Genomic DNA, 26,079 nt, shown 5'->3' on the forward strand with positions numbered 1-26,079 from the left:
TTAAATTTGTCTTCTCTTCCCTTAAATATTTGTCAGTGTATATTTTATTTAACTTAAAAACATTCATTAATCTGCTACTTACAGGCTATGTGCTCAGGGCTGCAGAGATATATTAATAAAACAAATGTCCTTTCCCTTAAAGAATTTACAATGTAATTGATATACATGATGAAGCACAAATCACCACATAATGAGACCAAATCTCCTAGGTCATTGGAAAGTGGAAAATGAATGGTCCTTCCAAAGAAAAAGAGAGATCCTATTTGGTTGGTGGTGATTCATCTAAAGAGCATTATTTTTACAGAAGGAATGTGCTCGATTTTGTTTTGTTTCCTTGTTTCCTTTCTCTGTGCTGGTATGATGCCCCTCTAGTGGCCACTTCAAAAACTGCAGACAGACATTGCATTACCTAGAGAAGCTAGCCAGTTTCCAAAGAGCATGCCAGGTAGGTTAACTCTGTTTCCAGTCAACACGCAACTCCGGGGACAGTGTAATTTTAAACAGAGGACATGTCCACCCCTCTATCATGTGTTATAGACCCTCTATCATGTGAGGTGGTAAAGAGTGAGGACTTTGAGATCAGATGGACAGGTTCCAATCCCAGATCAGACACGTAACTGTGACCTGGGCAAGTTACTGAGCTTTTCTGTTCCTCACTTTGCTCATCTGCAAAATGAGATGACAGTTATACCCAGATCATAGAGTACTTATGAGGACATTGCCTAAAACATTAAAAATGGTGACTTGTCCCAGTAAGTACAGTCGAACCTTGCTTCTCAACTATCTTGGTTCTTGAACAGTTTGGTTCTCAACCAAGTTGTCCACAGAAAAAAGTCTTGGTTGTCTAACAAAACTTCAGGTCCCGATTCTCTACCCAACAACCTTTTCGTGCTGATACCTGTGTAACCAGTCACGCATCTCTCAGGCAACAAAGGAGGTTCAGTTTTCAAATTGCTTCTCAAACAGTTCTCTGGAATGTATTAAGTCCCGGAACCGAGGTTCCACTGTACCTGATAATTGTGTTTAGAAAATGTGTACCCATTTATTTCACAAACTTTGTTCTCTGTACCATCTTTCTACAGTGCTTATTCACTTTTTCTTTTATATTTATTTTTCTCATTCCAGACATCATATACTATAGAGAACTTGGAACCTACAAGATACAGGACAATTGGGCTTTTAAGTGCTTTTTTAGCATATAATGTTTTAGAGTTTAAAACCTAGTTAAAATATGATTAACATTAATACACTGCTTTTAAAGAACTAGTGGACTTATAAGAATTATTTCTAAAATTCTCCTGATTTCTTAATTATACTCTTCACTGTCTTTGAGTTATTAATATACAAAACTAAGTGTTTTAAGTGTAATGTCTGTGGAGCAACATGTGTTGGTAATAAGATCCCCCCAATGAAACTTCTCTGGGACTCGAATGGTCTCTGCAGTATACACTTGAATCCGTGCTCATTCAACTAGATTCTCAAGCTGCCTGATGACCTCTCACCTCCTCAGCAGCCTCGGTGTCATTTCCGTGATGTTACTTCACCTCTCAGTCCTCGAGGATCTTGCCCTCATTTCATTACTAATTAAATTCATTTTTATAGTGTCATAAATTAATTATTTGAGGTAAAACTATTGAAATGTGTACCTCATTTCAAGATTTTTTTAAACTCTGGGTAATTAAATTTAAGAGTTATCATGTCACTCTTTATAAGTATTTGAAGGAAATGACTGAGGGGAAATAAAAGACTTCAACTTCTTATATAGTAGGACAGGCTGTGTCTTAGGAACAGGCTGAAAAGTCAGAGAGGATTCATTCCATCAGTGATGTTCTTTTGTTGTCCCTCAGGCCTAAGTTGGAAATGACTGGGAAACTTGCAAATCTGTCTCTAAACTAGAGCAAATGGGGTCCAGCTCTAAGTTCATTTGTTGTTTTAAAGGCATTTTAATTTTATGAGCTCTCATGTCACTTTCCAATTTCTCAAGAGGCCAGCACAGGTTTCTTTTTTATGAACAAGTACATTAGATTCCTAATTGTTTGGTGATAACTTGATTTCCTTCTAATGAATGCAGCCTTGAGCATTCATAATCATCATGAACAAAGTCCTTAGTGTTACATCAATATTTTACCCTGTTGGATTAGTAAATGTTTTGTTAATTGGCTAATCCACATTTCTATTCAAAGAGCTTCTTAGATAAATGAAGCTTTTAAATAACACCCTTAGGAAAACTCTTGGCAAACAAACTGCTTTTTGCCATAAGGTTCTTAAAATAGCTTAGAGAAATATTAAAAAGCAAACCTTTAGAGAAGGAGATTAGACCTGGTTGTAAAACCCATAACTCATCCTTTCCCTCAGGACTGACTGACTTAAGCAAAGGAATATAATTTGGTTTGGCTCTTTGCGGTACCAAAATGATAGTTATTTAACTTCTGTTATCCTACAACCTGAAGCTCGGTAACTTTTGTCAACTCATACCTTTCATGAAAGAGCAAATCTGCTCTCCAGTGTTCCCTGTTGCCAGGGCTTCTCTATGGAGGTGGAGTGAACTAACAGCTGGCTTGTTCCATTCAGCTCTCGGGTGACTGGCGTCCAGGAGATGATGGGATGTATTCAGAGACGAGTGGATGATCTGACTGAACAGTGTTCGGCGCACAAGGAATTTGCTCTTAAGAAACAACAATTTGCAGCCTCAGTGGAGGGCTACCTAAAAAAGGTAGTTTCATAAAATGTCTCCTCCTTAAGCTACTATTTAGATGAACTCCTTATTTGGTGATAATAGATGGTGTGGCAATTGCAGCATATGGGCCTAAGGGGAGAGGGGGTGTGTTTGTGTGTCTCCTTACACTTCTGCCCCAGGTCACCAAACTGTGTATGTAATCCCACTCACCACCCAGCCCTGAACACACATGCACAAATGCAGTCCTCACTTTGTGCAGACCTGTGTTAACTAAACCATGTGCATATTTCGATGGTGTCCTTGGTTTACGTGATTCTCTGCATAGCTCCAATGTGCACAGGTTTTAGTTAACATTGTATCACACAACAAGAGGACCTTAGATCAACACCACAAACGATGTGTTCAGGGGTTCCCGGAGTGAGTTGCCATTATCATATGTTATTGAACCAGGCCAGTGCTGGGGACACAGTCATTCTGAATACAAGCACACACGTGGAAGTCCTCTCCGCAGAGGGAATAGAATGGCGTAGTGTGGGAGAATTTTATTTTCTGTTTCAAAGCCAAGCGGACACTATTTGACTAAATAAAAAATTATTTATCTGTAGGCAGGACGCATTGCAAAAACTAGTACCGCATTTTTCGGGCCATAAAACCCACCTAGGTTTTAGAGGAGAAAAATAGGAAAAAAACTTTTGAAGCAAAAAATGTGGTAAAATATTTAATAACACAAATAACATAATATTTCTCCAACGTAAATGTAAGCAGAACTCAATAGCAGCATTAACAACCACGATTCCTCTCAAATTTGGGGGGGAAATAGTGCATCTTATAGTCCAAAAAAATATAGTAATATCTTAATGACATTAATGCTGATGAATTTCATTGCATAGGTTGGGTATCAAATTTTCAATGATATTTTCATTTGATAAAATGGATTTATACGCCTGATTTGAAACAAGCAGCATTGGTAGACTTCACAGGAGAGGTTATTAGATAATCATGTCTCTATTTAAATTGCTTCCCCACCTGTTATTGGTCCAGAAACTCAGGAATCTGAGCCTTGTTCTGATGCCTGGGTCCAGGGAGATGGTGGCAGCTGTGGGGCCACATTCCCTGGAGCTTGGGAGGCAGGCTAATTTGGTGGTGGTGGAAACACAGCAGGAACTCAGACAGCTGTTGCTCTTGGCTCACTGCCAGCTTAGAACCAGTGTGACTGGGAAGTATGGGCTCTAGTTGGAGACCAGAATGAAGGCAGTATGTTGAATGAAATAGAACCTTTAAAGGTCGCTTAATTCATTGATTTGTGTGTACTGAGAATCAAATATAACCTTTTACATTCATCAGTTAAGTCACCTAAGTGTGTTCCTGTGCTTTATTATCCCATGTATGGGTTTGGTGCTACCCCAGGGTCCCGCAGCCTTAAAATAGCAACCCATAAGGTGATGTAATACTCAGGCTCTAGACCTCTACTTCAAAATGTCCCTGAAAATTGGGCTCCACTGGACTTACAGTGGATGATTGTGAATTAATTAGCTAGATAAATTAACCTCTGCTGATGTGCTGGCAAGTGCATTATCCTGTCTAGATAACACAGGTAGTAAATTCTTAGAAGACATGGATGATTGCTTTCATCTCATTGCTGTTAATAGAAGAAACATCTTTTAACATATACCCTCTGTTGGTGGGTCAGTAGTATTACCTCATATGGAGAGCAGCATTATTAATTTAAATATGAAATTTTAAAATATTTAAAACTGCTTTTAGATGAATATTTATATATTATATTAGAGTGTAGTGGGAATGTAGAGAGTAGTATAATCTTTTCTATGCATATGCAAATACATATTACTAAGGCTATCATATATCCTTTTTTCCTAAAGGTGGAAATGTCAATTCAGGAAATCAGTCCAGTACTTTCCATTGCAATGGATGTTGGTTCCAGCCTTTCTGAGTCAGAGAAGATTTTGATTAGATATCTGGAACTAGATAGTCAAGCTAAGGTAAATATAGTATGGATTATTATTATGGTTACAATTTTGTAAAGATGATCTCTTTATACTCAGTAGCTATAAAACTTAATCCTAGTGTACTTGAGGGTTGAAATTCTAAATTAATATTATGGCAAATAATCACTTAAAATCGCCTACTCTTCTGTGTGTCTGAATAATTTATATTTATATGTGCCCTCAGTAGGGGGTTTGAGCTCACTGTAACTCAGCATTCTAGCTTGGTATCAGACACTCATTTGGCCCCTTTTCCTGGCCTGAGAGATGCTAGCAGTCCTTTTGGGGTGCCAGAGCAGGCAGAGAGAGTGCTTTTATAAGACTATCTGTGATTTTCTGCCAGAGTAAGTTACAAAAGAAATTACCAGAAGCAACATGCATTAACATAAGGTCCCAGGAGGCAAATGTTGTTTGCAAACTAAACCTCCAGGGACAGAAATTGCCCTGCTCTACCTAGCACCTTGTCTAACTCCCTTTCACCCCCTTCGCATGAGACTGGGCTTCAGATATTCCTGCCAGCAGCTCCGTACCTGCACTGAGTCCCAGTCTGACCCAGCAGGTGTCTAGGAAAGTTAAGAGTCTTCCCAGGCTCACCAAGGTCGGCAGGAAATGGCTGTGCCTCCCCACCAGTTCTCAGCAGAAAAACCTCCTTTCAGAAGCGCCCCCAGCCAAAACTCACAGAAAACCCATTTTTAAATGAGGTGTTTTTAGTTCATTATCTAAAATGTTTACATGTATTATATATTATGCTCATATACACAGTTGTGGAAGATGGTTTGGCTTTGGGTGGTGGGCACACACTGTATATACAAATTATGTAACACAGAAATGTACACCTGAAACCTATATGATCCTATTAACCAATGCCACCCCAATAAATTTAGTTAAAAAATAATAAAACCAAAGGCCTAAAACTTACAGACTATAATGTTATCAAATAAAGTTAGACCTAGATGAAAAAAACATAAAATGTTTACAATAAAATGTTTGTCTGAATTCACTTTTTTATTCCAAAATTTTTTAAAAAGATTTTATTTATTGATTTTTAGAGAGGGAAGGGAGGGAGAAAGAGAGAGAGAAATGTCAATGTGCAGTTGCTGGGGGTCATGGCCTGCAACCCAGGCATGTACCCTAATTGGGAATCGAACCTGCGATATTTTGATTCGCAGCCTGTGCTCAATTCACTGAGCTATGCCAGCCAGGGCTATTCCAAAATTTTTAGAATTATGAAAGAAATTGCATAGGAGAAACTCCACTCATCCTCTTCCCCCAAGAGCTGTCTGGGAGCAGCACTTGTAAATTAAAATTACCATCCTTCAACAGAGTACAGGGGGAGAATATTAAATACAAGTAGAGAAGCAAATGAGAATGGAGCTTTTTTCTTTGTTCTATGCTTGATTCCTAGCTTGGTACCATGAAATTTCATGTGGCTCTTTCTGTGGCAATTATATATGAATTGCTTATAAAACGTATTCACTTAATCAGTGCTAAGATTTCACATGCCAGAAATAGCACTCAAAACAGGAGAGCAATCTTAAGCAAGTCAAATTCACTGACCCTTTAGGCTGTTTAGACCTCACATGTAACACTTGTCCTACATGTGTTTAAAAATTCTAGATAGCAACTCAAATAAACCTGTGCAATCAATCTCATCTTTTATAAATTAAAAAATGAGCAAACAATCTATATAAACTTGCCATATTTTATATACAATTTAATTTAAGAATTTGCTAGGGCTTTTGTTAATTTCAGAAATACTTCTGGTATATAATTATTTCATTTAAATTATTTAAAATGTTTCTACCATTTTGTTTTACCACCTTTCAGACCAAACAACTTTTCTTCTATTTGTAACACAAAATTTAGAATACTCTAAATAAGAAGTATAGCTGATGGAGTGGAAGAATAATTTGAGATGGTTTTCATTTTAAGACACAAATTTTAAAATATATTTTTAAAGTTGTGCCTTCCTTTTATTGAGGAGAGTCTTGGTACAAGTTCAATTAATAATCGTAATAGATGGATGTGCAGAAGGTAATGAAATGTGAACGTTCATGATTCCCTTGTCAGCTTCCGGCCCTCTGTGCTTTGCTTTCATAGGAAACATCGCATGAATTAGAAGCAGCGGCAAAACTTATGACAGAGAAAAATGAATTTGAACTCGATGAAGTGGCATCACTTTCTTCTAAAGCTAAATGGCTAGAGGAAGAATTAAATATACTCGGCCAAAACATCAGCTCCAGGTCACAAGTTCTGCAAACCTATGTGGCATTTCTAAAGTCATCAGAGGAGGTACTGGCCTTTATCAACAACGTGCTGGCCTTTATCAGCAGTGTGGCCTCCGCCCATAGTCCTGCATTCTATGGGGATGGAAGCCCCGGTGGGTTGTTCTGTATCCTCCGCCCCAGAGCATGCACTCACTGACAGGCCCTTTATTCACCAAGGCCACCACACAGATACTAAAACAGTAAGTGGTTTCACTAAAACATAATAAAAGTATGTATGTGTAGCTATCCACACAAATAAGCAAAGTGATTGTGTTGGAACACTTTTACTATCACCCATAAATATTTACACTATCCTAAACATAGAAAAAATGATTTAAAAACAAGTCATCTTCTAAACCACGGATCTCTTTGAGGCCCTAAGCAATTCACATGGCTCATTTAAAATACACGGAGTCAGAAATTGCACTCTTGGGTCCATTCTTAGATTTTTTTGTTTAATCCTCACCTGAGGATCTGTTTTTATTGATTTTAGAGAGAGAGGAATGGGGGTGGGGGGAGAGAGAGAAAGAGAGAGAAAGACATTGATATGAGAGAGAAACATTAATCAGTTGCCTCCTGCATGCACCCTTACTGGGGATCAAACCTGCAGCCTAGGTATATGCCCTGACCAGGGCACATACCTGAAACCTTTTGGCGTAGAAGATGATGCTCAACTAACTGAGCCGCCCAGCCAGGACAGATCTGCCTTTTAGCAAGTTGCTTCCCAGAGCTACCTCTGAGGCACTGTTTTGACAGGATTGTACCAGACAATCTGTAAATCTCCTATAGTGGACCAGGATTATATCTCTCAGAGGTCCCAGTTTCCTGAAGATCATGTTATTATTAGAAACGTGCTAGGGTCCTAGTGCATCCAGGTGCATGCAGTTCACCCTCCTTTCAAGGTGGCGGGCAATGGTTTAGTGGGAGGTAGAGCCAGCAAGGTCCCTCAGGAGTAAAGCCAACCAAAGTTAGGTAGCACCTAGAGTTCCATCTCCTCACTCCCACCCTCCCAGCACTCCCACCCCCGCCATCCAACCTTCCCATGTTTCCTCTGTCTGCTCTTGGTCTGTAATATTCTGAATTTTTGTCCCTCTGGAGGAAGGGCATGCCCAGTCCCTAGAGATCTCAAGTAACTGCTACCTCCTTTCCTGTCATTTCTGTCATTTAGCCCCAAATTTTCATGGTTCAGCAGAGCTATAACAATGGACAAGATTATCCTGCTGATGAACATTTTTATTCAGAATTTGAAATGGTGGAAAAGGTATAGAGAGGTGTTCATTTTCTGCATTGTTATTGCCAAAAATGTGCCTTCTTGGCTTCTGGTTCAGTATGTACTTCCATGACCCATGCTGGCTGCTGAAGCTTTGGGTTTAGGGCTGAAGGTTTAGCTTTGCAAACAACACTTTCTCAGAAGGCCCTCCTGTGCTTTCATCTTCCCAGCTTTCACTTAATCTATTATCCTGTGTGGCAGAGCCTCCCTCCTGCTAATCTCGGCAGTGTTCTCCCTCTATTGCTCTCTGTCCCCCCAGGTCTTCCTTCTTCCCTCAGCAGCTCCCGGTTTCTCATTTGCATTCCGTTCTCCATGCTCTCCCCCTTCTGCCTTCCACCCTGACTCATCCTGCCAATTCCTGATACTGCATCAGTCCAACACTCTGTTCACTCAACTTTTCTTTTCCAAGCTTCCAGATGCTGCTGCAGAAAGTCACACAGTTGTGCTGACTGGCGCTGTTACGGATTTATGGGTCCCTGCCTCTGCTGGGTCCTCCATATGCTGCTGGAGCCCATTCAGTAGCAGCTTGCAAACATCTTACACCAGTTTCCATACTTAAATCTCAGCTAGTGCTCTTACGTCACATCTGACTAGAAGAAAGTATGGGGCTTTGGTTCTCAAGCCTGCACTCAATCCACTGAGTCTCGCCAGCCAGAGCCCTCCCCTGTGTGTTTCCATATCCTTCAGAATCTAGCTCTACCAGCCTCCTCTAGTGTTTCCAATTTGCTTTTTCCCTTACCTCCTTCCCTTTGGTCTACAGTTAGGCCCAAATGGTCTTGCCCTCATGAAGGCAACCGCTCTCTAATTTACTCTTTCTTCACAGCTGGACTTTGGCACTGGATGATGACATTTCTTGTCTCTACTAGCTCATCCTCTCCAATCCTCACCTGAGAGCAGTTTAACTTCTTTTTTAATCCTGCCATCTGCCATCTCTTCATTCCACTGAAAATGTCCTTATAAACCACATACTGACTGACAAATCAAATGATCTATTTTCAGTCTTTATCCTGCTTAATCTCTCTGTCACATTTATTTAATCCTATTATTCTTACCTCCTTCAGTTTAAAAAAAAAGATTTTTTTGAGGTATAATTTACATAGCATAGAATTCATCTATTTTGGAGTACAGTGATTTTTAGTACAGTTATTGAGTTGTACCACCATAGCTGCACCCCAGATTTAGAAGTTCAAGCACTCCAAAGAGCCCCGGTGCACTTTTTCAGTCCATCTTGGTTTCCGCTCCCAGCCTCATGCAAGCACAGACCTGCTTGCTATCTCTAGATTTGCCTTATGTGGATATCTCACATCGTTAAGCGGAGTCACTCCGTCTACTTCTTTATCTGTTCCTTTTCCCTTTTCCTAATTCATTCTCTGTTCCTGAAGTGAGGTGGGTCCCAGAGACCTTGCCTGTGCTCTCTCTTACGCATTCTACACGCTTTTCCATAAAACTTACACACACCACCACCCATGGTTTTAGTTCACCAATAACTGAAAAATGGTTCCTCAGCCCCAACACTTCTCAGCTCCAGACCAAGGCTTTCAATTTCCAGTCATACCCATTACCTGTGTATCCTGTGGGCTCCCGAAGCTCAACAAAACACAACAGGTTATCTGTTCCTCAAACGTGTTTTCTTCTGTACTTTGGTGTTGGGTAAACGACCGCATCATCCTTCAGAAATCTTACCTAGAAGCTTCTAAGTCTCTCAGTGTGTACCAGGCCCTATGTTTTTCATTTCTGAGTGTGTTTAATCTTTACAACACCTCTGTGTTTACTTACTAATATTCTATTTGACAAATGAGGGAAACTGAGGCTCTGAGAAGCTAGGTATATGAGATTAAACAGCTAGTGAACATTAAAACTGAAACTTAATCCTCAATCTCCTCTCTTGTTTTTTCCTCCTTGAGAGGCCATGCAGTCTGGTGCCTGTCTATAGACACGGCCTAAAAGATTTCTGAGGCCCCCTCCTGTCCATTTGCACCATCCCTTCCTGGGTTCAGGCCCTCACCGTCTCTTGCCAAGCTTAAAGAAGTTGCCTCTGCCCGATCACTCTGCCTCCTATAATTCTCCCCTTCCACTCCTTCTTTCAGAAATGGTCATTCTAAAGCAAATTTAATCATGTTACCTCCTGAAATTCAGGCACTTTGACAGATGTAATTTGTGAAGTAAGCTGTAAATAACATTTATCAAAACTGGCTAAAGTTTTAAAGTTTATCATTAATTCACTCAAAAACAAACTAGTACAGATTCAAGGGAATTCCTATAATGACAGCATTCTCCCTTGCCTCCAAGGAAGCTTTGGAACAGTTGGAAAAGGCAGATGAATTAAAGTCTGTGTTTGGAGAATTGCACCTAACTGGCAGCTGATCAAATTGACACCCAGCCTGTGGCACACAGTCCTGCCGAAGCACTGATGGGTCTCAGGCTGCTTCTGAGTCACTGTGATAGCTAATGAGAATGTGTCACATCATGTTGGTCACAGCAGACAATGTACTGAAACCTGTAGGCAGGGTTTTTCCCAACACAATTATCCCTCTATCCTCCTTCTTACCACTCAGCTTGTGCAACTGAACTTCGCCCACACTAAGATCATTTATCAAGCTCTGAACAGGCCAATATTCCACACTTGTGTCTCATATATGTTATTCCTTCCACCTGGGATCCCCTTCCGCTCTTCCCTTTACTCTGGACAATTCTGAAAGACACAAATCAGACGTCACCTATTTTGGGAAGTCTTTCTCTATTTACTCAGTGTAGAGTGGGCGGTCCCTCCACAGTGCGCCCAGTGTGTATATCATCCTCATGTTGCAATAACTTGCTTTTGATTATCTTTGTTGCAGAACTATCTTTGGGAACCCAAGGAAATAAATGCATAATTCTTACTAGGAAATCTTAGAAGACTCCATGGAGGAGGTAGCATTTTAACTAGCTCATGAAGGATGAGTAGCAGCACAAAACTGAGAAAAGATCATTCTGGGTTGAGGGAACCAACACCAGCAAAACAGGGCCAGGAATAAATGGAATATGGAAATGAGGAGAGCACTTCTGTTTCTGAGTGCCGTCTGCAGGCTCTCCTATTAAATTCATTTAATTAAGAATCTTGTTAAAGTCTTTAAATGCAGTGACTAACCATTGCCTGAAGTTGGTCACTGTGTTTAGACTGATTTTGGTAGTTATGAGCTCTTTGAGTCTTATCTTATTGGCCATTAAGTATTATTTAAAATGCATAAACACTTATGTCAAAGTTTTCTATTATTTCTGTATCAGTCAATGACGTGTTCATCTTTAGTTTTCCAGACACATTTGATTTTATTTAAGCTCTTTCCAAAGAGAGTGATTGAAAATAATCTAGTACTGCTTACATCAGTTAGCAAATGAAAAAAATACAATTTTAAAGAGGTGAAGTAATCTACATCAATAAGATTAGCTCATGAAAGCCGTGTAATATTAATATTTGTATAGAAGATTAATAATTATTTTTACTCTCATCCTGGTTTATCACTGATTCAAAGCAAATTGTGATTTACTAAAGTTTTTTCACTGATTCACATTTCTTATTTCCTTGATCACATACATATATGTGTACATATGTGTGTATATGGTTTTCTTCTGAATTATAAAAGTCAACCTTAAATAGAACCATACCAAGTATTTGACATAAATTGCCCCCAGTTGCAAAACATACACATATATAAAATACATAAACATAATTTGAGTTAAATAGGTCTTATAGGTAATAAGCTCATTTGCTCAGCTTCCTCCCCTGTCTATGGTCCTGTCTGTAAACAACCTAGACAGATTTTCATACCTTTTCAGTAAACTGACAATATTTAATAATTATTTAAAGCATTCTGAAATGTAGTTCCCATTTCATTTTTATATGGGTTTCTATTGGAATCTAGTGTCATTTTTTCTTTGAAAGTGTTTTTAAGTGTTCTTATCTTGCATTTATACTCTCTCTCTCCCTCCTCTCTCTTCCCTCCACCCCCCCTCCCCAGGCAGAGGCGCAGCGTCAGCGCCTGAAGGAGTTTTACCGAGCTGAGGACCCGCGGCTGGAAGGGGAGACTGCAGAAGCCAAGCGTCGGTCTGACTCAGCTGAGAGGCAGTGGCTGCTCTTTTTGAAGAGAAGTTTTTTAGTTCAAGACCTAGGGCTTGAGTTCCTTAATTTAATGAATATGGTGAGAATGACATTATGTGTGTCATGCCCTCTGCAAGGATTACTTGTCAAAGTCAAAATCATAAATTCAAATGTTCAGCTATCACTTAATCAGCAGCGTAGGTTTAGAAAGTTCTTTTTTAGCTTCATTCAACCTCCAACAGTGCTGAAGCCCAACATTTCCATGTTTATTGAGTCCTAGACTTCTCATAAGTTTATAACGTGAAGGCTTTTTAGCTGTCTAGGAAAAAGAGTGGCTATAATCCAAATGCATCATTTTTATTATTACACAGAAGTTCACCCAAATGTTGTCATGTTGAGAGAGTGTAACAAGGCCCTTACAAAGGTTCTAGTGGCTCAAGTCAATGACTAGGATGAATTTTCATCTTGACGAATTTCTTACTATAACGAATCTTTTTATAATGAAGGTCCATTATATTTAGAAATGTGCCCTAAGCTTTAATTGACAGCTTATATCTTTAAAATAGTCTAGAATCCTTATATCAACTGCTGACCCATCTAAAGTTCTCTACAGAATTCTTAAAGGACAGCCAATCCCCTTCTCCTTCAATACCTCAAGTATCTTCTGAATGAAACTGTTCGGTCCATTGTTAGAAAACACCAGCTGCTAGAAAACATTGTTTAAAATGCTAAGTCAAATCTTACTCTATATCTGGTTCTGTCCCTCTGTAGCTCCACAGAGGGGGAAGGAAAGTATTCATACTAGATTTCTTTTATACATGAAAGTCCTTCAAACATTAAAAATAGTTGCTATATCTAGTCTTTTTCTGCAGCAAACCACATGAAAACCCTTCCTATAATTTATGAGTAGCTTTATTTCTCTCTCCATCCTGATTCTTCCTCCCAGAAATTCCTATGGTTTGTCAAAATCATTCACAAAATGGAACCAAAAAACTAACTACAACTGCAATGCAGAGAACAACAAAGGGACATCATTCTTTACTAATGAGACCTAAGATTATCATTCATTTTTAGCCATGATTTTATATTGCTGGCTCATACTAAACTTGTCATTGACTAAAACTCCCATGCACTTTTATTACAGTTCCCACCAAGCTAGGTCTGTCCCATTTTATAAGTGTCAGCTATTCATCTTTTACATATAAATGTGGGTGTTTCCATTTAACCCTATTTAATGTTATTTTGTTCATCTTCACACACGATTCCATCTCGTCAAACTAATTTTGGACCTGCTGTCCAATACGTTAGCCATCTCTCCTGGGTTTAATTCTACCCCCATCCATCTAACAACCTATGATTTGTATAATCGTAATTTGACAGAAATCAGGTTGATTCGGAGTGATCAAAGAATTCTTTCCAAAGTGCTCACAAACTTCTTGATCAACGATGAACTTATTACCCTGGTTTTCATTGTAAAGCATCTATAAACTGTGTAACCAAGCCTTTCCCCACTTTGAAAGTCAAAGCACTTTTCTTTCTCTGATTTTCTGGCCCTTCACCTACTTTTTGTAGCCATGCAAAGATAACTGACATCTGCAATTTTCTTAGTACTCTGAGATGTGGTTAACCTCAGTCTGGAGCCTGAATTCAGTTGGAAGAGTTAGGTTCTGTCTAACTATCCTCATCTACTTTCAGCTGCAATTTTCTCTTTATCTTCTTTGTTTTTTAGCTCAAGACGTAGGGCTTGAGTTCCTTAATATAATAAATATAGTAGGAATGACATCATCTTCTTTGATTCAACCTTTGTTGTTTAAAAGGCCATTCTTCTTCAATTTGTTAAACAAAATATGGGAAACAAAATATATATTAAATAGTTCCAATACATCTTATACTATCTTTAAGAATCATAGGAAACTTGCCAAGCAGTTTGCCCATGTTCTTATGGTGTTTGTTATAAAAAACAATTAAGTTATTTTTAATTTAGAATATTTAGAATATGTATTATCTATCTACCTACCAACCATCTCTCTTTCACATTTTTACTTTGCTCGGTTTATATTCTTCCATCTCTTGATTGTGTACTTCTCTAATTTGCAATCATAAGAGAATTTAAATATTTGCAAACTGCATTTTTTTTTTGCCTATTACTAACTTCGTTTCAGGAATTTTATTTTCCAGGTCTGAAGTTTCCATTTGGCTCTTTCTTATTAGATATTAATTGCTGATGAAATTCTCTTTCTTGTTCTCTCTTTCTTCACCTTTGCTATACTTTTTTTAACCATATTAATCACGGGCGTTTTGAAGTGTATGTTGGCTAATTCCTACACCTGGGTCCGGAGTTGTTTCTGTTGTCTGCTATTTCTCTTGCTTTCCAGTTCTGTGGTCCTGTCTTGGCAGAACTAGTAAAAATTTATCAGATGTCAGGCATTATGTTTTAAAAGTGCATATTTTACTACAGTCACATGATAAATCCCTCCTTATTGATAAGGCTTAGGGTTCACATAATAGTTTATCCGTTCAGTAACATTCCGAGATAAGAAATGGTTTGTAAAGCAAGTGAAACACATTTTACTTCACTTCATATCTTTTGGACTGTTAGGCTTTGAACAAACATTATTGTTGAAATTTGGTAACCAGTTTGCCCGTTAAGAGGGGAGAATGCTAGCCGGCACTGTCTGCTGAGTCTTCTGCTCTTGATTAGGGTGCCGTGGCTCGTATTTTCAAGCTGGAAATTGAAACTTTTTCAGTTCATCTAAAATTCATCAAGATTGGAGAACCTATTTAAGTGAGAAATCTGGCAGACATCCTGATGAAAGTGCCTGTTTCAACATTTACTACAGTGAACACCAAGAATGCTAGATGGGATGCCGGCCTGTTATGGAGGGAGGTATCTAGAAAGCATGACGTCAGAAGACCATTTACTGTGCCTGAGTCTAAATGGCAAGCAGACCATTTAGTGTCCTTACACAGAGGTAGAATGAGTGGTACGTTTACTAACTAGACCTCAGGTAGATTATTTAATCTTCCCAAGGGGTCAAAATACTTAAGTCTGCCAAATAGATAATCACTTTTTGGATCCTGCCATCTGGGCATGAATAAACCCTGCTACCGGTGTCCTTCTCTGGACCTTGCTCGGACCAGCATGCCCCGCTGACTGCAGTTGTTGTGGCCACGCTGTGGTTTCCCAGTGTACACTAATTTATGTATTGTATTACATTTTGATTATTAGTTTCTTAATGATGTATGAAAGACACCCTGATTTTATTTATAGCATAGATAAAAATTATGATTTGGGCTGCATTCTGAAGTTGTTTAATAGCTTTCATAACATTTAGCATCTTGTTAGAATCATAGAATATATCATTTCATTCCTAGATCCCCAAATTCATGGGCAAAATCTCATTTAGGACTTGCAATTATATGCTTTTTCAATTAATTGGCACTTTATAATGTCTAAATTAATAATATAAATATTCAAGATTAATGTTTAAAATTATTTTAAAATGAAGTACCCTATTATTTAAAACATTCTGTTATATTTTTATGACAGTTTTCTAAGTACAATGAAAGGCCCCTTGACTTTGTAGATATTTAGTTGTCATTGTCATTATAGAAATCCACATACATTTGCTTCTTAGAAATTCAAGAATTTAATCCACATACATTTGTTTCTTAGAAATTCAAGAATTTACTTTGATGACATCAAAGTAAAAGTCATTATTTTGCCAAACAAATATTTTTCTTCAGTTTTTGATGTTCGCACATGAAGTAGCACATTGTGTTCTTACCTCTCATTCTTCTGCCTCCAACTGAATTTCCTCTTGTTTAAAACTGTAGTTTAAAGGATTTCAAACCAGTCAGCCAGAACCAAAAATGGGGAAGAGAAGTCTTGAAATTTAGATACTGTGCTTCCGGTGCCCAGTGGGGGTCCAAGTACAGAGAGCGGTAGATGCACATTTCTGTTCTCACAAAAGGGAGCAACTTGAGGAACTGCTCACGAGGGAAACTTAAAATAGTTATAATACATACAAGGAGATAGTTTAAAGAAAAAAACAGAAAAATATGCCCTTCATATTCCCTGAGATTTTGACATCTGTTATTGAGTGTGTTAAAATGAAAGGTAGAATGCACTTTAAAACTTACGCATTAAAATAATCTTGATTTTAATATAATACTTCTGCATCCTGGAGTTCATTCAGTCACCCCCTCAAGCCCCAGAAGGTGACTCCAACACCGCTGAGGTCTCGGAGAACTCAGGGCCTTCTGTCCCAGCACGGAACGTGGCTTCCGAGGGCCCAGCGTGCAGGCACCTCTGCCTGGTCTTGATATCAGAACTGCCCAGGCTCCGCTTTGGTTGTGATCAAGCGTTTGCCTCCGAGAGTAGTTATATGCAAAAATGTTACATTTCTTGGGAAAAGGGAGCCATCATAGGAATTATTAATTTAACAGGCACAAGAGAATGAACTATTAAATGTGGAAAAAAAAGTGCACTTTGTGGAGAACACTATGGAAAGCCAGAAGGCAGAAAGGGAAGAACTCAGCCGCCTTCGGATGGCGTGGCAGCTTACAGCCTCTGCACGCAGGCCCACGAAACAACAGTGGGGAGCCTTCAAAGAGCAACTTAGAAAGGTGAGGGGATACGCAATGGGTGCTATTCAGCCTCACAAAAGAAGGAAATTCTGGCATACGGGACAATATGGAGGAACCTTGAAAACATTATGTTAAGTGGAAAAGTCAGACACAAGATGAGAGATATTATATGATTCCACTTACGTGAAGTCCCTGGGTAGTCAATTCAAGAGAAAGAATGCAAAATAAACGTTATGAGGGGCTGAAATGAGGGTGGGAATGGGAGTTAGTGTTTAATGGGCACAGAGTTTGCATATAGGGAGGATGAAAAAGCTTCAGACATGGATGGTGTTGGTGGTTGCACACCAATGTGAATGTACTAATGCCCCTGAACTGCACACTTAAAAATAGTGAAAATGCTAAATTGGTTATGTATATTTTACCACAATAAAACTGAAAGAGGAAAAGAAAACGAGGGCCTATGCTTTTCTTCACTGATGTGCTTTAGAACCATGAGCTCACGCCAGGTGGCGAATGTTCTGATGGAGATGGGAAAGTTGAATGACACACAGTGTCATCACTGGAATGACCCTAATGCATTTCCTGGCAGTGGCAAAGGAAACATGTGTAACCATTCAACGTTTATTTCAGACTACTCACAGTTTAAAGCTCCTTCAGGAAGCACTTACACCTGTGTCTGCACTTGACCTTGGAGGGAGCCTCCAGACCACTCTAGGTCTAAGGAAGAAATGGAATGCAATGAAGACTCAGTTCCAGGTAAAAAAGCAAACCAATGGGCTTGGGTGAATGGAATTTTTTTTTTCACTGTTCGGTTGCAGTTTACCTAATTAATTTTAACAGACTGGTGAATTGCTATTTTTTTTTAAAAACAAAGTCATTACTTGACCCAAAAAATCCAGTTAAAAACACAATTTTCTTACTGTTTTTCTGAACTATTATGGATTTGATGATATACAAATATTTGGGCTACAAAAACGTCCTAAAAGTAGTCTTATCTTAGATTATTTTAATTTACATTAAATTATTTTCTTATTAATGTTTTCATCATATATACTTACTGTAGTTATTTTCTAAGGAGCATAGACATGTTTTAGATCAAGCATCTCAGGACAAGGATGAGCAAGCTCTGACACAGAGGCTGCACTGCCTTCTGCCCCTGGAATGGCCCCATGATGTCACTGTCCTCACCTACTGCTCCCCCAGGCTCCTGGCACCCTCCCAGGAATTTGGCTGTGCTCTCCTATTTTCCCTCTCAGAGAGCCCTCAGGATGTGAGAGATAAAACCATGAGTCACGTTCCCAGGCCCTGACTACTAATGCATTCCAGACCCCCACCTTCGCTAAACTCCACACCACTGCCAAACACGGTGGTCAGTCATGTAATCCTCCTGCCTGGATTCTTGTCCTTTGCTGCAAAGTTAAGATACCTGTGTTTCTGTTCGTCACTAGTTTGAAGTGTTGGCTTTAAAGAATCCTGGAATTAGAAGGCTGAGGATTCCTGTAAGGAATATCTAATTTACGTTCCTTTCAAACAAATTGATATAATGGAGAATCACCCCTCCCGCACCAGCACACACACAAAACACACAACATTGTAGCCCACAGTGAACTCAGAATATCCAGTTAGCCTTCATGTCAGGTTTGTTGATGCTTCCTGTGTTGCATGCTTATTGGCATTTTGTGTGTGCTGAGGTGCACTTGTGCCCTGCACATGCAGGAGTGTGTGTGTGCACATAAGTTCCTCTGAATTAGGGACTGGATAGCTTCTTTACCACTGTCTCTGTGATGTGCAGGGACACATCAAATATATCACTCTGTGTGTGATATATTTGATATCCACATGCTTGATTTATTTGAACTTGAAGATTCGTATTAGGTCATTCCCCTGCAAATTACCTCCTTATCCTAAGTCATTTCTATTACTTTTGTCTTTGCTGTAAGATTCAGTCCTCAAATTACTGGGGCTTCCTCTTGAGTTGTCCACACTTTGCACATTCTGCCCCAAGATCTGGACTTCCATGAGGGATATCTGAGTGGGGCTGGGTAAAAGGAAAGGCAGTTTATCCTTCCCCACATGCAGTGGCTATTTATGGATTCTGGGATGACCACTTTTAAAGTAGCATATCTACTGTGCTACTCAGCTGTGGTTCATTCTGATCATTCTTTTATCACAGAGGACAAGTAATTCCCCTAATATCTTTATATACTTGTCTTCTTTTGATGTTCTTACCCTACCACCTGAATCTGTGTTAAACATCAAAGGTGATCATAGCTTCATAAAACAAATGAAATACATTACTTAGCAGGTAACTAGAATATTGGGTGAGCTATAGAAATATATGACTTTCCATTTCACCACCTAACTTTAAAGTTAAGACTTTTTTTCATTGCTCATAACCAAAAAACTTTTCCTGAGAAGACAGAGATGGAATAATACACCCCTAGCATCAAACATAATACCTGGATTTGCAGGTGTTGGGGTGAGGGCCATAATATATTTGTTAACAAATGAAAGAATAGTTAGCTGTTTAGATTTTAATGTAGTCAATTGTAAAGTAAAAAGTTCTCTAAAAGCTGGATTTCCCTCTGTCACTGTTGACATTTCAGCAACTGAATGATGAGGTTCAATACATTGTCAAAGAATCAGAAGCGTTGCATGGCAGAGGAGCCCCTGTGAAAGAGAAGTCTCAGCAGCTGAGGGATCTCATTCACCTTCATCAAAAACAGCAGGAGAGGATCCGCGACTACGAGGATGTCCTGTACAAGACAGTCGGGTTCCACCAAGTTAAGGAAGAGGTGAGACTTGTCATAGACACCTGAGAGGCCCACGGTTTTAAACTGTGAAATTAAATATAAATTACTGTGTAATAAATAGAAGCAGAATTGCTTATTCTGATATTAGAAGCTTCTCACAACCTGGCTTCTAACTTTTCTCTCATTGCACCTCCATGCTCCCTTACATTCCAGCCAACCAGCACCGCTCTGTCCCTCAAAGGCCACAGAGACGTTCTGACTCGCAGACCCCCAGCCTGCCCTTATTGACAAGCCCCTTTCTCTCTTCTCGGCTGTCTAAACCCTGCTGCCAGCGATCCTACCTCACTCAGGATGACTTTCTTCTCTTGTAAATTTCTAGAGCTCTCAGTGATTATTCCACACTTTCGTCATTTTAGCATCTTGATTTTTAATTACTTTTTACCCCCAACTCAAGTGTAAGCTCTTTGAGGGAAGAAAACAAATACAATTTTTTGGTATCTCAAGTACCAGACATCATAGAACACTCAGTAAAAATTTGTAGTTAATAGAAATAGCCTCTCTTAATAGAAAATGGAGATTATTTAAAATAGCCTCCAAATTTACTCAGAGTAGAGACCTAGGTCTTCCTAAGATTTTAGGCCATGACCAAAAACAGTGTTTTCTTCTTTAATAGACATGACAACAGCAACCCCTCAGCTTTACCCCATCAATCTGCAGCATTGTAACTCTTATGTGCTAACAACACTAACAACTGGTGGCATTTGACCAGCTAGTAAAATATGTGATAGGAAACAGACTTTAAAAACCTATCTTCATTAAAATGAAATTCATGTTCATTGTTAATGTTCTATATTCCAGCTGGAACGTCTCATCAGATCAAGAGAGTTGGCGTTTCCAGAGGAGCTGACGGGCCTGGACAACGCTAAGGATGCCCAGGTTCAGCTCAGTCGCTCTCAGGAAAAGCAGGCTCGCGCAGACCATCTCCACAAACTGGCCCTTTGCCTGGGAGTGGACGTCATCTCATCAGTGCAGCGGCCTGTAAGCCACGTAGAATGCCATCACTCTGACCTAAACCCAGCTAGCGGGGAGAGGGCTGCCGTCAGGCCACACCAGGCAGACTGCCTAGTAGATGTCACATTTAAAAGTGCATTACAACATCGGGTAGTGATTTGTGATGAGTTCCTACCACCTATAGCAACAGAAAAACATTGCAAGGAGGAAAAATCCAATAATAAAAGTCTTGTTTAATACATCTATTCTCATGCCAATTTAAAAAATCGTACAGATGTGTTATCTAATACAGTAGTCAATTTTTTTTGCATTTGAAATGTGCCTAATGCAACTAAGAAACTGAACTTTTATTGATTTTAATTTAAAAACGTACACAATGCAGTTATTGGAAAACTTTTAAATATGTTCAGAACAACTTGGACATGGGAATCTACATTTTAAAGTATATACTCTATGAAATTTAAATGCAGAGCAAGTATTTCTGATAGTAATTTAACAAAAATTGATATGTGCTATGAGCATGAAATGCATAAAAGATTTCAAAAACTTAGTATTAAAAATTAATATTTTTATGTTTGGTCATGTGGTAAAGTGTTGATATTTTGTTAAACTGTATTGTGAAAATTAATTGTACCTGTTTTTACTTTCTAATATGACTACTAGAAAATTTAAAATTATTTATGTGGCTCATGTTATATTTCTTGGACAATGCTGATTTAGCATTTCATATCTGCAAGGTGTTAGAGATCATTTAGCCTCATTTTACAGATGAAGAATCGGAGGCCCAAAGAAGTTACTTTATCCCAAAAACCCCAGAATGAAAGAGCTTCCTAGTGGAGATTAAAAGCTCTGGGCACTAGACATCGAATCTTCATTATTCCACTGGATGGACATTACAGAGCTGTCTAAAAGGCAATGAAATAATTCCAGACCAGATTTTCATAAGTAACACATTAAGCTCTGATTTAATATATGCAAGATCTGTCCAGAAGGTATCCAGCCATGTGACATGAAAAATAGAGACGTTTATTGAAGAAGATACAAGACACAACAGACATTGTCCATAAAACACTGATGCCTCAGTCTCCTTCAAAGTACACCTTGGGACTTCACACAGTTCTCCCAGTTGCCATCAGCTGCCCTATCATATTTTCCTGAGTCTCACTGATGGTCTGAAATCTCTTCCCTTTCCAAGATGATTTTAGTTTTGGTAAAAGCTAGAAATCACAGAGTGTCAAATCTGGGCTGTAGGGGGCTGACTCACCTGGGTGATTTGATATTTTGCCAAAAAACTCTGCACAATATGTGATTCATGAGTGGGCACATTTTTGTGATGAAACTGCCAGTCACCAGCTGCCCGTAGCTGTGACCTTCTCAAGCATCCAAATAGTTTCAGCTTAGGAATGTTCAAGCTTAATGCAAAATTTGATTCAGATTCATTACTCTACTCACTCAGTCATTTTGAATGTGACAGCCACACAGTACTCATCCACATTCAATAGCATCAACCTCCCCCACTGACTAGTACAGTGAAGTCATCATTGTTCATGCATGTGCATTCTAGCCCACTCTCCTGGGCTGCCAGGTTACACTGATGTTGTGCAAACCATTCTCATTATATTAACAATGGCTGGACTTTCACCAGATGGAATATAAATATATGTATATACATACACATATATGTGCATATATGTGTGTGTATATCCTTCCCTAAATTCCTAATTTAAGGGAGAAAATATTATATCTGTCCTATCCAATATGTATAATGTTAATAAAATAATAATGGCCAACTTTATTTTGAAGTTTATTTAAAACATACAGTAAACTACATGGAATGCACTGAACCTAAAATATTTTTTTGACTGAAAGATATAGGAATATGTAGTATCTGTCACTGTTGATAGAATCTATTTTCACCAGGAAGGAGCTTTCTTTTTAAAGAGCTTTATTTTATTAGTAAATTTATTTTTTAAAAGAAAAAACGTAAAATGTCTCACTTTGCACAAATAATGTAAATTGTTCTGCAGCCCGAGTCTGGCCTTGGCCTGGGCAGGCCTCTGCTGAGTGGAGATGGGGCACTTGCGTAATGAACCTGAGGTTGAGCTCAAGTTGACAGGAAAATTTCAGTGCAGAAGCCAAGTGTTCCTAATGCATATTTTATGCCTCTTGAAGTAAAAATTAGACCTTATAATGAATGGTGTCTCTGAGGAGTTGGGTGGGATGAGCAAACTTCAAAACGGAAGTGTCAAGACTTAAAGTCTAATGGTTTGCCTTTCTTGTCATGTTGGGTGTCTGGCTTCTTTCTCAAGTCAGTGTATTCAGATATGCTTAAGGCAAAAGAAATCAGGAGCCTTTTTTTAAATGTCATTTATGAGTTTCATAAGGCATGTAAATAGCACAATCGTCTCGCTGCTGTTTTGCCTGTTCCCTTTGTTACTGCCACTTCTCTTTCCCTTTTAGAACTGCTCAAATGCATCTGCAAAGAACCTACAGCAGCAGCTGGATGTCCTCGAAGGGGAGAAAGTGACCTGGCGTGCCAAAGCTGAGGCGGGCGAGCGGGCGCTGGCCCACAGCTTGCAGTTCTACACCATGAGGGACGAGATAAGTGAGGTGGGTGGCAGGGGTCCGATCCGACACATCGCCTGAAATGTGTGTCTGAACCTAAAGCATGTAACTTGATGTCTGTGCCTGCACATGCACACACACACACAGAATCAGGCTTTCCCTTCACCCTTGACCCTTAATCCATGGAGGAATGGCCTCAGAACACAAAGCCTAAGTAAACTTCAATCTCCCAAATTTATTGAAATCAGTACATTGTCAACGTGTAGGAAAACCTAGAATTTAGTGTGACAGTGTACAGTACACTTTTTTTCTTCCCCAAACTCTTATAGCACTCATTTGATTGAAGGAATGCAGCCTCCCAGGGCAGAAAGGGTGACACCGGCCCCTTGTAGCCAGCTCCAGCCTGCTGAGATTCTATTTAAGTGCCACTGACTCATAGTAAAATGGGTGCTAAGGGCCAGAAGAGCTCTGAGGTGAGCTCTTCACCTCAGAGGCTACAAAGTATTATCACCAAAGTCAAGTGGCTGGTTTCATATTTGTTAAGAGTGGGTTTTCTGGCAAAACAGCTCCTAGATAAAAAGAAATATCAAATGAAAACTCTCCTCTGCATCAGTGCATCCCTATCACATAATTCCACCTCCTCTCCCTCAATTCTCCTTGACCTCCAACCCCCCGATACATACTGAACCACAAGCACCACCCTCCCTTAGTTAAATTTCCATTTAAAGCCTTATGTGTTCAGGAGAGCAAGGGTCCCAGTTCTTGATGGGAAATTGACAGACATAAGACAGCATAATTTCAGGTCCATTAGTCACGAATCCATTCAGAAAGAGGGTGGGGGAAGTCAGAAGCAGTACACCTTCTTGAACATTGTTTATGACCAGTTTATACAACCTAGGCCCAACACATATCGAACATTATCTGACAACATTAGAGTACGGACTAAAGAATTTGTAACTAAGCTGAAACTGGTCGAGCTCCGATGTGCCCTCTCCTGCAGGCTGCCCTTTTACAGACCACAGGCAAGGGCAGGAGGCAAGCTGGGCTGCAAGGAAAGGCAGAAGGTAGGAGGAGGAGAGAGCAGGAGAGGCCTCTTGGATCCCATTCAGCAGGAGGGAAGCAGAAACTAGCATCAAAAATAATGTTCATTTTAGCAATGTGCTGCAGGACTATAGAGTTTCTGCTTGGAGTCAGTGTTTGAGGAAGTCATTTTGAGCTAGAGATTCATTTGGGATTAAACCTGGAGGGTATCTTGCCCTCTAGGTAGTAGAGTGGCCTCTTCCAGTTCCTGTACTGCAGCTAATAACACTTCAGTCAGGCCTTGGTAAGGAAAGCCATCTCAAGGAGAACTTTATTCTCCCTGAGGCTATACATTCTAGACTTGCTGCCATGAAAACAATTTGTTTATTATCGTTCCCCAATGTTATCTTCTTTCTTCTTCTTCCTTCTCCCCTTCTTTCTTTTCTGCCCTTCTTCTCCTCCTCCTGTTCTTCTTTGTTTTCTTCTCCATGGCAAACTTCATGTCTTGCTGAAAATCACCCTCCCTGCCATGATGTTCAGCTCTCTATTTACTGAAATCACAAGTGAAGCTGGCTGAGGTTTATTCCCAGTCCCCTATGGCTCAGTTTCCATCTCCCTGAAATGCTGTGGCGTTTATGGGGCTGGGTATCCCTGTTCAGGCCCTTCCCACAGTTGGTTCTGTTTACAGGGGCTGCCTCGTGATGAGCCTGTGCTGGGAGCCAGCTGGCAGGGACAACAGACCACTCTCCCAGTCGTAGTAGGGATGCCTGGGATTGTCTGTACCCTAACAAGAATGAGCAACCAGATACGTATGTGCAGGTTTGATTTAGGAATCAGATATCACTCTAACTTGGTCTTAAATATTAACACAGCTATTCTTCCTATTTGCTTCTACTTTGGATCCAACTAATCTTTGAAGTAGATTATAGTTTCACATTTAAAGGATCTTTGAAAATCTGGTCCTTTGCCTCCATTCCTTTCTTGTATAGCTGTAGTAGGCATGTCACAGTGTAGTAGCTATACTCTGGGCGTTCTAACCATGAGTCTAAGTAGGAAAGTAATTAGAAAGGATATTTTTAGTGCCCTTTAGTAAAATAAAGATACATGTGTTCTAGTTTGTATTATGAATATAGTGCAAACAGATGGCCAGATTCCAAAGTGGTAATAGTATTTGATACCTAGACATTTTTATTATTATTATCATCATCATTCATTTTGGTATAGGTATTTAAAACATTATGTAAAATTAAAAGTATTATGTTCCGCTACTTTTTTTTACCTGTATAAAAAAAAGTCAGATACCTTACCAGGGACCTAGACCCTGCATAGCATTTGATTTTTAAAGTCAATTTGGAAACACATTGTGTGTCTTCTAATGTGCTTCAAAGGCTTCATGAAAGTTCAAAGACCCAGAGTTGAAGTGAATTTTGGAGGATGTCTAGTGTAGTATCTTCCTTTTTCAGATGAGGAAACTGGAGCGTGTATCATTTTCATTTGGCACTGTGTGGCAGGACTGCAGAGCTTCAGCTCGCAGAGTCCCAGGGAGTCTGCTTCGGGCCAGCGGCTCGTTTATGGGCCACCAACACACTGGTCATCCACTCAGCTTGGAGTTCACCATCCCCTTAATGTATTAGTCCGTTCAGTCACTGCACGATCTGGTGTTTAATGTATCTTTTTCCTGTGCTTTCCTGTTCTATCTTTACTCTGTGATATACAGATATATCACAGAATATCTATACATATCACATAATATATGTGTCATAAGCTATTTATATGACCTGATATAACACAATTAATTTGGTTATTTCAACCAAAATTACTTTTTTTTTGTTGCCATACATAACTAAC

General features: G+C 39.4%; 1 protein-coding gene across 6 annotated transcripts in view; it reads left to right on the plus strand.

Moving 5' to 3' along the window:
• Positions 1-26,079, plus strand: part of CCDC141 (coiled-coil domain containing 141) — a 175,935-nt gene that overhangs the window by 109,398 nt on the left and 40,458 nt on the right. For all 6 annotated transcript variants that reach the window (XM_045851162.1, XM_045851134.1, XM_045851306.1 and 3 more), the window contains 9 exons: positions 2,572-2,713; positions 4,558-4,677; positions 6,781-6,972; positions 12,213-12,392; positions 16,742-16,921; positions 17,513-17,638; positions 19,489-19,677; positions 20,494-20,673; positions 23,107-23,256. In XM_045851162.1, coding sequence (XP_045707118.1) covers positions 2,572-2,713; positions 4,558-4,677; positions 6,781-6,972; positions 12,213-12,392; positions 16,742-16,921; positions 17,513-17,638; positions 19,489-19,677; positions 20,494-20,673; positions 23,107-23,256 — 1,459 coding nt within the window. The remainder of the gene's footprint in view (positions 1-2,571; positions 2,714-4,557; positions 4,678-6,780; positions 6,973-12,212; positions 12,393-16,741; positions 16,922-17,512; positions 17,639-19,488; positions 19,678-20,493; positions 20,674-23,106; positions 23,257-26,079) is intronic.

The sequence above is a fragment of the Phyllostomus hastatus genome, unplaced genomic scaffold, assembly GCF_019186645.2.
Source record: "Phyllostomus hastatus isolate PE091 unplaced genomic scaffold, TTU_PhHast_1.1 phas_contig_1, whole genome shotgun sequence".
NCBI lineage: Eukaryota > Metazoa > Chordata > Mammalia > Chiroptera > Phyllostomidae > Phyllostomus > Phyllostomus hastatus.